General features: G+C 34.5%; 2 protein-coding genes across 2 annotated transcripts; both read left to right on the forward strand.

The window, feature by feature from the left end:
• The first annotated feature begins 1761 nt into the window (after positions 1-1761).
• On the forward strand, positions 1762-4627 carry LOC122573571. The gene is made up of 2 exons (XM_043740116.1): positions 1762-2785; positions 4533-4627. Exons 1-2 carry the CDS (start codon positions 2443-2445, stop codon positions 4574-4576), a joined length of 387 nt encoding a protein of 128 aa, XP_043596051.1. The 5' UTR covers positions 1762-2442; the 3' UTR covers positions 4577-4627.
• A 22-nt stretch (positions 4628-4649) lies between these two features.
• LOC122573564 (protein suppressor of forked) lies at positions 4650-13775 on the forward strand. Its single transcript, XM_043740097.1, has 15 exons — positions 4650-4809; positions 4925-5116; positions 5243-5275; positions 6833-6930; positions 7004-7157; positions 7252-7485; positions 7582-7965; positions 8049-8295; positions 8372-8441; positions 8549-8645; positions 8728-8986; positions 9059-9193; positions 9304-9511; positions 13374-13455; positions 13638-13775. Exons 1-15 carry the CDS (start codon positions 4786-4788, stop codon positions 13743-13745), a joined length of 2325 nt encoding a protein of 774 aa, XP_043596032.1. The 5' UTR covers positions 4650-4785; the 3' UTR covers positions 13746-13775.
• Positions 13776-13997: the final 222 nt, after the last annotated feature.

A 13997-nucleotide genomic window follows, 5' to 3' on the forward strand; every position in this document is an offset into this window, starting at 1 on the left:
ACATGCAAGAAACTCACCGCCATAAAATGTTCTTTACGCATTTCGCAGTTCCCTCTTAGGCGAACGACGAAAGGGAGCTCCGCGCGCGAATGCTCATATTTTTCTATCGAGATGCAGCCGCCACCGTTGTTGGCCTTAAGCAGATTTATATTTATTTCGCGTAGACCGACGCGCTCTCGTCCCGATGATTTTAATGATCGAACTGAACTTTTCGACTCCCCTCTCGGATGATAGTTTTCCCGTTTTGAAATAATTACATAACGTTTCGTTTAAGACGTTTCGCGTTTCTATAAACGCTCGTTTTCCTTTAGCGAGGAAGTATTTATGTAAATGAAGGTCTGAAATACGGCTAGAAGGGATATTCTTGGCTCAGACGATGGTGCAACCCGATGAATTCAAAGAGCATCGAGAATGATAAGTAATACGAGGAGAGTTTTACGGTAGCCAAGGTTGCAACCAACGAATTCAGTTGCACAATGATATAGCTCTCGGAAATCAGTTCACTGGCATGGTAGAAAGGTACTTACACACGAGCGTTTGCGGCTGTGATTATTAGCTTTACCTTAACCAGTTACTCGCTACACGACACATGGATATATCAAGGTTGCAGCGAACTCGCGCAGCTTCCATGTGTTTCGCAAAACACCAACGGATTTGACGTTTCCTTGTTTCAAAAGAATGTAGCTCGAATGTGCTCGCTGACAAGGCCGTTTAATAAGTCTGTTTCTTCATCGATGCTTGAAGCGGAATAGCAAAGCTTTAAGAAACGTGGATTAGATCCATTCGCGAAAGGACTTTGGGCTAAAGAGGATGTCTCTTGAAGCATAAAGCTCTGAATCATTTATGATCTAATAAATTTCTCTGTTTATCGTCCAATCGAAGTCTCAAAGTGTAATCGTTGTCTGCGACATCTCAAGCTCTATCACCGTGCGAAAAATGATAAAAAAGACAACGCAACGTCTTAAGACTTCCACGTAAAGCGAAGGTAAAATTCTTCCAGCATTGTGGATTAGGTTTACGTGGTTTAGGCATACGTGCATCGATTATATTTCACAGATGCTTCACGATTACCAACTGTGCACCCCGTAGTTTATATCGTTCCTCGCCAGATTCGATTATTAGCCAGCACCATCGATTCGAAGAGCATCATTCCTGCTCGTCTCACGATCCGTCAAATATCACTTATTTGGTCGTGGCGTTATTAACGGATTAGGTGCGGTTTACGCCAGTTTCGCGTTTATCGCGCATGAATCTTGGAAAGTAAGAGTCGAGCACCGTCGAAGGGATCGAATCGAGAACATACGCTCCTCGAGGTTTTGCTACTAGCCGCAGGTAATTTACACGCGCACCCGTCCAAACGAGAATTTCGACATTGATGCGGCTCGTAGAGGAGTTACGGGAAAGATGGAAAATCAACGATGTGTAATATTTATGGTATGTCCGAACGAAAATTGCAAAACTGCTTGGGAGGTTCAGCTGCAAGAGAACAGATGAATCGGCCCGATAACATGGAAGAAGGTGCTTCGATGGGTGAAGCGTGGAGTCTGTTGGATTGAAAGATCGAAAGAAGCGAAATTTACATAAATTCAATGTAACATTTCGATTTTGCGTCGATAATTCTCATTGAAGCGGCGAGATTAACTGCACTTTGTTCTATAGATTTTGACGCGTAACATATCCTTCAATTTACCATCTTAGTTAGCGATGCATAATCACGGTCTTAAGTCCTTGGTATCGTTGTTTTGTCAATTGTTAATTTTAATGCTGTCCACCTTCTACCGTGATGATACTGTTTCCTTTCTTCAACCCTTACTACGTATCTTCTATTGCAGGAAGAGGACGAGAAGTACACCATTTCTTGCCATAATTCGTGATATATAAGCGTTGACAAATTCTGGTCGATACTCCCTGTCCCTACGATTAACGAACAGCAACTATTTAATAAAGGTTTTTCGAGGCGCAGTTTAGGCTTATTTCCCAATTGATGCACTTGACGTATGATGCGTATGCACTTAAATCGGCCAATCTATAGCGTTACTCAACCTGTTTTTAACAAGATATTTCCGTATTGTCGCGTTAGCGCACGCACACAACGTACGTAAAACCGTCTCGACCCGCCCCTGTCCAGTCATGTCAGCGCTAAATGAACCATCAGGGCCGCCATAAATCCTCGGACTATCAGATGAGCAGCCACGGACTTGCCTGTCCCGGATATAACGAGGGACCACCGCCCAGCGTAATGGAAGCACTCTCTGTCGACGCTCGAAAGATACCTTCGAGATTGGACCAAGGCTCCTTGTCCCGCTGGACGAACCAACTCCATCTGATCCGATCTAACAACTATACAGGATTTTTCTAGCAAACAGCTTCTCTAATCCCGTCTAATTTCGTTGGGAAATTATGGAGTTCTTCTAAAAATCACACCTTTCCTTGCCTACATAAATGTATGTAAACGAGCGCCTAGAATTTGGAGGATTTCTCACCCTGATCTTTGATGTGGATCTAAGTTACTGCTTATTTCGAAAGATACGGTTGCCAGGTATACCGCTGCTGCGTTCGATCTTCGACAAAAATCTATCGAAGAAGCCCGACAAGGTCGAACAAAGGCGGAGAACATTGTTAATTACACGGCCGTGCTGGTATCGATGTGGCTGCCGTAGGAGTAACCCGGCCGAGTGGCCAGTAGTAAAGATGGCATCGTACACACTAACGAGTAACAAGTGGCGTGACGTTTCAGTTAAGCTTTACTTTGCGATGTGTGCGAAAGACTGGGAAGAAGATATCGGTATGCCACGACCAGCTACCTATCGTCTCACCTTTGGGCTCTAATTAACGCTGAGATTCATTATCGACACCTCGTTGTACCGTCGGCCACTGTCTTAATTTAGGGTTCAATGTTTTTCGTCATTTTACTCTACGTCCACTGCGTTTGTTTTCTTTCCTTTTCTGTTTCTTCTTTTTTCCTTTTGTAGGAATAAATATAATTAAACAAAATTCTCGAATGATATTCTTTGAAGAAATAATATTCCTCAAGGACTCCTTTAAATCAAAGGTGTTGTAGAAAAATGGTTACTTTGGAAACAGTGTTAGAAAGGTCTCTAGAGCATGCACTATCTGCATCATTATGCAAAATAGAAATTTGTTCGGTGCACGAGTAACAAATGGTACTCCGTTCGAGCCATCATTTGTAAGGCACAGCTTAGTTTGCATGTATGCATCTGCTGGCTGCATTAAGTTAGTTACGCTTAAATGCAAATTGACGCGTTAATCGATCTGTTCTGACTTCGGAACTCTGTGTATAATGAATCTTCTTACGAGATCGAGCTCGCCGAAAAATTGTCTTTATCGCTGCCTTATAGAATATCCAAAGTATCGAACTTTCTCCCGAAAGAAACAATTCATAGCTTTTTTAACCATATCGTAACCAGTTCTACTGAAATATCATAGTATTATCGAGATTCTTAAAATCTCTCTCTCTCTCTCTCTCTCTCTCTCTCTCTATTAAGGAACTTTTATCTTACAATATTCTCACGATTGAGTCGAATCAAATGCACTACGATGGATGCTCAATCGTTTTCCTCCGGACATATTATTCAGACTATTATATCGTACACGAAACGATGTGAATCTCCCGAGCATCTATTCAAGATTCTGTGGCATAACAGTACCAGAAGATAGGTGTTCACCTGAGATCGATTCTAAATTCGCGCCCCGGGCTGATCGACCAACTCGTCACAGTAGATTTGACTCGATCGTGACTGATACTTCAGCGGTAGTAACTTTCAATTCTCATAGCTACTTATAATCAAAAATCGAAACGTCTTCTTTCGATTGTTCGAATCGAATTTGAAACAGTATACAATTGACAGATGATGAATAGGATGAACTAGACTATAATCATTTGACAATCAATGATTCATATGTGTATTCATATGTGTGTATATATATTCATAACGAATCATATGAATGAAATTGTTATTCCGAAACCGAAACTGTTGTACACGATATAGACGGAAGTTCACATTGATTAGAGTTTTGTGGGATATTAAAAGAGGAAAAATCTGTTACATTGTAAGACAACAAAATCTGATAAAGCTTAGAATCTGTATTATCGGCGATGTGGTTTAATTAGTACGAATTTGCTTATACATTGAATGTGTTACATATGCCTATCATTCGATATATCTACGTATATGGTTATAATCGTCATATATTGTGATAAATTATAATACAGATTTTACAAATAAGAGAAACATTCTTATATAAAATTAAATTTTTTTGCATATTTAATCCTTATATAATAATGAAATGACGAGGAATTAATACATAATTAATTTTCTTACCAAGACGAAATTGTTTAAATTGTTGGACATTCCATACTGGTTTAAAGTTGCTCATTGATGAATTGCAATGGCCTTTTTTCTTCAACTATAAGTATCTCTACTCATTATGTGTATAATATTTGCACTTTTTACATAAAAATCCACCTTATTAGATTAAAAATGTATAAATTAATAGAAATTTTCTTTTAGCAGATTCTCATGATTTGAAACAACGCACATTAAAGACGCACTAAAATGGCGGCTATCGATGGAAGTCGAATATCGAACGAGAACGATATATCGAACGCCATCGAAATTCTGATTTCAGGACTCCATTTCAGAACTCCTACTTAAGCTTGTAGGCCATTGACGCTGGTTGCGTTGCGTTCTTATTCATCAACTTTCATTTCTATACGTAGGAGTTTTTGCTTCAAGAAATTAGAATTGTTTCGGAGAATTAAAAATGACAGACGATAAAACAGAATTTGTAAGTACTGTGTATTATTGCGATAGCGTTCATGAAATGATTATAACCTCACTTTCTACAACACTCCGTTTAGCTTGTACATTTTATATAATTGTTTGCCCTTCTTTATTTATAGGATTGGGGAAATGAAAAATTACAACGTGCTCAAAAAACGGTAGATGAATCTTCATATGATTTGGAAGCATGGAGCATCCTTATCAGAGAAGCACAAAACAGACCTATTATAGAAGTAAGGCCAGTTTTTGAAAAACTTGTCTCTGTGTTTCCTTCTGCAGGAAGATATTGGAAAATTTACATTGAGCAAGAGGTAACATTATTACAGTTTCAGTGAACTATATCTGTTAAAAATTATCAATATAAATAATTCTTTATCGAGTAATGTGATTATTGTTGAAACAAAAAGTTTAGTTTGTAATTTTTATAACTGTTTCAGATGAAAATGCGCAACTTTGAAAAGGTGGAAAAGGTATGTTAATATTAATTGTCTGAGTTTCAAAATTTAATGAAAGCACTTTCTATATTATCAAATTTCTGGTTATATATAATGTTCAATTTGTTTGTTCGGGATGATACATAGTTTCTGATTATTGATTTTAAAATAAAAGTATTGGTTGAACTTTTTTTTTAATACAGATTCATGATATGCATGTTTGTTTATTAATCAAGAATGGTTATAGATTAAATAACCATTGTATGAAATAATATAATTTCTAATTAAACATTGATATTTAAAGGGTTCTATTTTAATTTTTTAGTGCAATAAGGTTACATTTAATAATGGTAGGATATTATTAACCCATTGTGATAAAATATTATCATACAATGTGATTCTAAGCACTTTTCATATTATATGAGGTGAATAAAAACAATATTTCACCATACACAAATATCTCATTGATTACAATTGATCTGTTGGTATATTTGGGAGGTTGTTTTCTTTGTTGAATGATTTATACATTGAATATATTTGATATAACAAGCTTAATAATAATAAATACACATTACTAGTATAAATCAACTTACGAAGGCAACTTTCTGAATGTAACAGCCTTGTATTCCTTCCTGCAATACATTTTTTAGTGTGCTTGGATTATGTTACTTAAAATAAAGTAATAGTCATATTACATGAAGTGTAGAAATCTTATTAAGAACAGTATGAAATAAAAATATTATGAACAAATATTGAGCATTAATTCGATTGAATTACATTTGTGTAAAGTATATCTACCTCTTTGCAAATAAGGAAAGTATTGATGACACACAGATATTTGTCTCAGTATTACGTGTAGCTTTGAGACAATTAATATTTCTAGATATTATTTCATAAGTATGCTTTGGGAATTACATCATTTTCCTTCCCCCAGCACAGTATTTGAGGCTTCAAATATTGTGAAATTTCTATAGAGGTAGCATAAGGTGATGAATACATTGAAATACTATTTTATTGGATAGTTATAATATATAGCAGAGACAAATTATTCCTATGCTAATTTTGCTATGTTTTGTCACCCTATGTTGCTTCAAATTGTCTAAATTTTTTTATGATGTTTTGGGATCATTCATTTCTAGATCCCACATAGGTCAATTATATTATTAACCCCACTTATAAAAAATAAATAAACTTTTTATTCAATGGGGTTTATTTTGTGTTACCTTTATAATCTCATATCTGGAAAATTTTTTCCTAATTATTTCCCAATGAAAACATGTTTATTCAATAAACCATTCTCAATTGATGCACTGGTGCATTATTATTTCTCCTATTACATACGAACAATATTGTAGTAGTGATTGTATTAAAGACCTGCTTAATAAATTATTGAATTTTTACTTCCTGATATTTTGATGTGATTCTTATTGGTTTTATCAATAATGTTTAAATATGTGTTTAAAAAAGACTTGCCTATAAGGGTAAGTAAGGTGGTAGATATGTAATGTTTTGTGTAACCACACTTAAATGAGCTTTAACAGATCTCACACTATTTTCTTATATTTCCTCTAAAGTATTTCTTTTTTCTGACAGCTTTTCCAAAGATGCCTTATGAAAATCTTAAATATTGAGTTGTGGAAACTTTACCTTTCTTACGTGAAAGAAACAAAAGCCAGTCTTGCAACATACAAGTAAGTATTTATATCTTTAAGTATGTTTTAATAAAATAATTACAGGAAGATTTATTACATAATTTATTCATAGGGAAAAAATGGCGCAAGCATATGACTTTGCGCTGGATAAAATTGGTATGGATATCCATTCCTATAGTATATGGAATGATTACGTTACATTCCTTAAAAGTGTAGAAGCTGTTGGTTCATATGCTGAGAACCAGAAAATTAGTGCTGTGAGGAAGGTAATGAACTATGTGTTCTTATTGGATTATATATTAATATATTTTAATATATTTTTTATTGATTTGCTTCATACATTGGTATTATTAATTGTAGGTGTATCAAAGAGGTGTAGTTAATCCTATGATAAATATGGAACAATTATGGAAAGATTATATGGCTTTTGAACAAAATATTAATCCAATAATTGCGGATAAAATGGCTATTGAGCGTTCTAGAGATTATATGAATGCAAGACGAGTTGCCAAAGAATTAGAAGCGGTAACAAGAGGATTGAATCGAAGTGCTCCTAGTGTACCTCCAACTGGTCATCCAGAAGAAGTTAAACAGGTAATTATTGAACTACTTTGTAAATATTAATTATTGTAAATTGTAGATATTATGGTATAAATGTTTAAACATAACAAAATGATATTATTGTATTAGGTTGAATTGTGGAAGAAATATATTGCATGGGAACGTAGTAACCCTTTAAGAACCGAAGATACTTCTTTAGTTGCTCGCAGAGTAATGTTTGCTATAGAACAGTGTTTATTATGTTTGGGTCATCATCCTGCAGTGTGGCATCAAGCTGCACATTTTCTAGAGCTTAGCTCAAAAATATTAACAGAGAAAGGAGATGTAAATGCTGCAAAGAATTTAAGCGATGAAGCAGCAACAATGTTTGAAAGAGCAACAAGTACATTGTTGTCCAAGAATATGTTATTATACTTTGCGCATGCCGATTTTGAAGAAGGAAGAGTAAAGTATGAAAAAGTTCATCAAATATATCAAAAGTTCCTTGATATACCTGATATTGACCCTACACTAGTTAGTATCTATTGTTTGTTAATACTAAATATTTTATTTTATTCAATGATTTGAGTATTACTAAATTGAATGCCATTTCGTAGGCATATGTACAATACATGAAATTCGCAAGGCGCGCTGAAGGTATAAAATCGGCTAGAACGGTTTTTAAAAGAGCTCGCGAAGACCCAAGATGTAAACATCATGTATATGTTGCTGCCGCATTAATGGAATATTATTGCACAAAGGATAAAAATATTGCTTTTCGGATATTCGAATTAGGTTTAAAGAAATTTGGGGACAATCCTGACTATATACTTTGTTATATCGATTACCTGTCACATTTGAATGGTGAGATAGCTTTTTAAGAAATAAATTTACATATATTTTATATATCTCAATTCTAATTGCGTTTAATATATTTCAGAGGACAATAATACAAGAGTTTTATTCGAGAGAGTTTTATCATCTGGTAGTTTAGAACCTGAAAAATCAGTGTAAGTGATAAATCTATTTGCCTACAATGTTAATAAACGTGCATGAATTATGTTTATAAAACTAAGATTACTTAATATTTATCTTGTATGTAATATTATTTTTTTAGCGATATATGGAACCGATTTTTAGAATTTGAATCTAATATTGGAGATCTAGCAAGTATTGTAAAAGTTGAGAAACGACGTAGTGCTGTATTAGAAAAGGTATTATTGACCTGCATAACCTTTATTTGATACCTTTTTGTAATTTATACAATTCTCAATTTTTTTTTTTTTTTTTTTTTAGATCAAAGAATTTGAAGGTAAGGAAACAGCACAATTAGTAGATAGATATAAATTCTTGGATCTATATCCATGTACTCCTATGGAGTTACGGTCCATCGGATATATGGAAGTGTCCAGTGTTGGAAGAAGTACAGTTGGTGCATTACCACGAATACCAGATCCAGAGGAAGCTATAGCATCATTGCCAAGACCTGATATATCACAAATGATACCCTATAAACCCAAAGTAAATCCATTACCTGGAGAGCATCCAGTACCAGGTAAATTCCTTTATCAAAATGTACTATATCTAAATTTAGTTGTTTATAATGCATGATAAAAAATTTTTATAGGTGGATCTTTTCCATTGCCACCAGCTGCAGCACAACTTTGTACCATGCTTCCTCCACCTGGATGCTTCAGAGGACCATTTGTGGCTGTTGATTTACTCATGGATGTTTTCAATCGAATTCAGTTACCAGACCATGGTAAGGTTATGAATACTATCACATGAGTCATTTTCATTTTTAATTGACTCATCGAAAGATAACAACAATGTATGGAATTTCTGTTGTAAAAGAAAGTTTTTTTTATATAGCTCCATTGCCAGTGGCGGATAACGGATGTGATACAAAATTGTTTGACCTAGCGAAATCCGTACATTGGATAGTCGACGAAAGTAACGATGGGGTTAGTATTGGATCCAAACGTAGAAGAACGCGCTTAGGTGATGACAGCGAGGAAGAAGACTTACCACCGCCGCCTGCAAATGACATATATCGCCAAAGACAACAAAAACGAGTCAAGTAAATAAAAGAAAATTACATATTCACCAGAGTTACGTATCATCTCCACGTATTTTGGAGAAATTTGATACATGTTATCATATATTTTTACATTTTCTGTTTGTTCTAAAAGAAGTTTCCTAAAAGAACGAACCTATTATTGCTGAAAAGTGTACGTTACGTATATAACAGCTACTAAATTTCTTATGTGACACTGTGCACAATACTTTGAGTACTATGTACTCAGAAATCCTATATTTAATTGTTAATTTCATCTTTGTTCAAATGTGTTCATTTACATATAAAATGTCTAATATGTATATCAGATACAAGAGGACAAAATTTGAAACGTCCAATAGATTGAAATTGATTGTGTTGTTATATTATTGTATACTACAGATTTAGCATAGGTATAAGATTGAGATATAATTTTTACACCAGTGTCTATGACAATTTATATCATATATGAGTAAAATATTTCTCAGATTATAAAAAATAGTTGCACAACCATTTTAAGATGAAAATAACAGGCGTAACACTTATGATTTTATTAGAGTAAATCGTTTCATTGTATTTCAAATTACAATAAAATTCTATTTATTTGATCTCATCGAGGAACAAATAGTTCGTATAATAGGATTTCGCTAATTATGCCCAGTACCTAATAAATGAATTCAACAAGCAAAGGATCGGTTAGTTGGGCATTAACTTTTCAGTCAGATAAATGGATTTTTACTGTATATAGAAATATATTATTTAGAATGATTATCCTACGTAAAAATTGCTGGATAAAGAATATGAATGGAGAATAGATAATTTAACTTCTTAGTTATGAAAAAAGTTTGTTCTCATCGTACAGTATCGAATCAAATGTATTCGAAAAAATAGTTTCCTCATTTCGTTTCTTATTTCAATATTTGTATTCATTTTTATAAATTTTGTATACTTTTCTAATGATTAACTATTAATGTATTATCTATTATTTTCTGTTTTCTTTTCTAACATTTGTTAAAACAGAATATCTGTGGAAAACTATTTATCCGAATACGCTTGCCCCGCTCTGTATTATTAAGAAAATCTGTATAATTTAATGTACAGGACCAATAAATTGTCAAAATTCCACTGCAATTTTTTGTTCAAGAATATTTTTATCTTTTCTCCCGAGAAAATTGACGCGTGTGACATTTATATATTAGTGAAATGGTACATGTCGTCAGAGTTTTAGTCAGCAGGTATAACTACTCAATGAAGGCGCAATTAAACTTTGATCACTGTAACTAGTTCGAGTGGCTGTTAATGGTCCTCTCGGGAAATTGTAAGTTGAGCTATATGCTACGAAAATAGTTGTTCTCTGAGATTGGAATCGTTTTGAAATTTGCACATACAGTTGCAGCTTTAGTTAGATTTAGTTAAGTGATTTAAATGATTCAAATTAAGAAATACTAAAAAAGTTATCTAATTGTAATACAACATAGTACCTTTGGCTAATCAAATGTTGTAACATTTCTCCCCAATCTGTCGCTGTGCTTATACCAACTGTGTGCAGTAGAAGCTGCGGAATCTGGAGGAATCTCTATTACACAGGCATAAATCCCAGTACGTTTAATGCGTAATTGTGGCATAGTTCCACGTCTATCTATCTTAAGCGAAGATACCTAGCATTTGTACACTTCTCAAATTAGTTAAACAAGCGACATTCCTTCCAAATAATCGAGTTACGTTTTGCACAAAGATACTGATATTGCCAAACATATTTTGCATAATCTCCATACTACAGCGACTATTAACTCCTTTCGGCAAAACCAGAATATACGTTGAGATAGCAACGAAACCGATATTAACTAATGATAGAATAAACTTTTGTTAGGAAGAAACAACTAATTCATTTTACATAAAAAGTGTAAGATATATTAATTTTTATTTTCTTCTGCTACGATACTTGGATTGAATCCCTTTGAGTGTGCTGTAATGTCGTAGCAATTCCGTAAAACAAAGGAATTCTACTGGCAGAGATTCTCACAGCCACCTGAACCTATGGATCCAGGTGTTTCCGTACCGATTCAATAACCCGCGTCGCGCCATTTAAATGTCTAATGTGTCGTCATTTCGTATTCTAAAACGTCTTTCTTGCTTCCGCAGAAAGGAATTTCAATTCGTAAAAAGCCAATTTGTTTTATAATTTGCAACTTTCATACATCCGCACTTTGCTACCTTGTTTTAATTATAACGTTATAAATTTAAAGAAAAACGTATATTAAAAGGTATTTACATTTTTATATCCATTTCCTTTCCATGAAATAAATGAAAAAAAAAAAAAAAAAAAAGAATAAATCAAAAATTGCCGCACATTGGAACAAATTTTTCAATGCGAAATTTTGCCACGTATGGTGTTTATTATTATCGGTGGAATCCGTGAATGAAGAATAAATTATGAAGATATTATTTGAATTATTTGAACGCATCACGTGTTGTTAAAACGTGCTACTATATTTGCTTTCATACGCTACACCCTATTATGCTAACGGTTTCTTAACGAGCCACATGCGTGGCACAAAGTACAATAGTTCAGCGCAGCTTGCCTCGTTTCTACATTGATTAATCGTACTCGCCATCAAGTTCATAGTTGTATATACCTTGCGATTATGTAGTAGAAATTGGAACTATGAAGGGAGATGAAACAATGTAAAGTATCTGTATAATCTACTACGTAACATGCAAACAGAAACATTTCCGAAACACTATGAAACCTATCAGAATTTATCCAAAACTTGGCAGATTATTAAACCATATTATACGCTAGACCAATGTACATACGTGGACAGGGTATGAAAAAAAGTAGGAGAAAAGCTTTACGCGCATACAATACTCATCAAAGCAAGCAAAACATCTTAATAAACATGGATCCAAAAGCCATTAATTTCCGAGTTACAAGACGTTTTTGTCAGTAAGACCTTTACAATATATGTTCAATATATTCATTTCAACACACACTTCGACACGTTTTCTCATAGAAGGACGCACACGTCCATCCCCGGCATTTGTCTCGTGTCACGACAGTGTTTTTCCATTTTCCATTCCAACAAAGCAACTGGTTTACTATACAATGTACTTTTATACGCTAAACATCTCATAACTCCGAAACTAGTAGCTTTTGGATCCACGTTTCCTAAGACTCTTTTTATTTATTTCGATAAATGCTACATGTCCGCAAAGCTTTTCTCCAACATTTTTGTACACTCTGTACATTTAAACACATAGAAAATGTAGAAAACTCAGGTGTTTCGCTATCTATCAATTAAAAAATGAATATCGTATCAGTTTCAATATTCCACTATTTGAAGTGGAAGGGAGAACTGCTAAGAAGAAACGAATACACATCGAGATTTATCAAGAGATACCTGCAGTTAGGTAATTAAATTACAGAAGCAGAGAAATTAATTGAGTATTGCGTAAATAGAGAACAGCTACAATAGTCTTTGAAATAGCATTTAATTACAAAGGGACTTTGCAACCTTTGATTTAGCTAGCAAACATACAAATGTCATGTGCAGTTGCATATACCGAACTGAGTCTGCTTGGTTTGTATAACAATAGCATTCGCATTTGTAAAAGTCAAGACACGAATAAAATTAGTCGTAAAAATATTTCTCTTGCAATCTTCGTCTTCCAATTCGTAATTTGCAATCTCCAATTTTTAACTGCCAATTTCTAACTTTCGACATTTAGTTATCAAAGCTCAACGATCTAATCTTCATACCTATAATTCTCGCACCCTCTTCACTCTGCAACAATCTCAAACACTCAGACTTATTCGATCATCTACGATATCTGTACAAATCGATCCGAAACGATTAAATTCTCTCTTTTCTTTTGTTTTTGCCAGGAAGGAAAAGTGCAGTTTGCGCATATCCGGCAGTGACCGTACTTCCTGGTTATGTGGGACTTTATTACCTATGGTGTTGACGGTAATACTCGCTAAAAATCCCATCTACTTCTCCCACGTGGTGGATACGTGTAAACCTCTGACGCGATTAAAAGAAACGTTCAAACTTGCCACGCAAATAATTTCTTATTATTAAAGCCTTACGAAAATTCCTCCGTTTTCCTGTCCTCTAAATTCTTAAGTATATAGCTATATTTTTCAAAGTTTCAGGTAACTACTCAAGTAACCAGTAGTAGATTCTCATTGTTCTTAAGGCGTATATTCCTGTTCAGATCGGTTCTACTTGCTCGCGGCGAAACTATCGAAACATAGATTCTCTAACAGACTTGGCGCGAAAGGGGGAGGAGAGGCGGTTAACGAAGATTTTACAAACTAGCTTCACCATTAATTTCTACAACGAGAAAATTTAGGGAGGCGTTCTCTGGTAACCGCCTGGGACGCAACTTGGAGAGCTCTTTGAAACTTTGGTTCTATCTCGGAGGAAGACAAATGACAAGAGCCGAAAGGAGCTCCAGAAACTGGTAGTTGGCCTTTCATAGAATGCAAACGCATAATTCTCCCACT

Source organism: Bombus pyrosoma, linkage group LG12 (genome assembly GCF_014825855.1).
Source record: "Bombus pyrosoma isolate SC7728 linkage group LG12, ASM1482585v1, whole genome shotgun sequence".
Classification (NCBI taxonomy): Eukaryota; Metazoa; Arthropoda; class Insecta; order Hymenoptera; family Apidae; genus Bombus; species Bombus pyrosoma.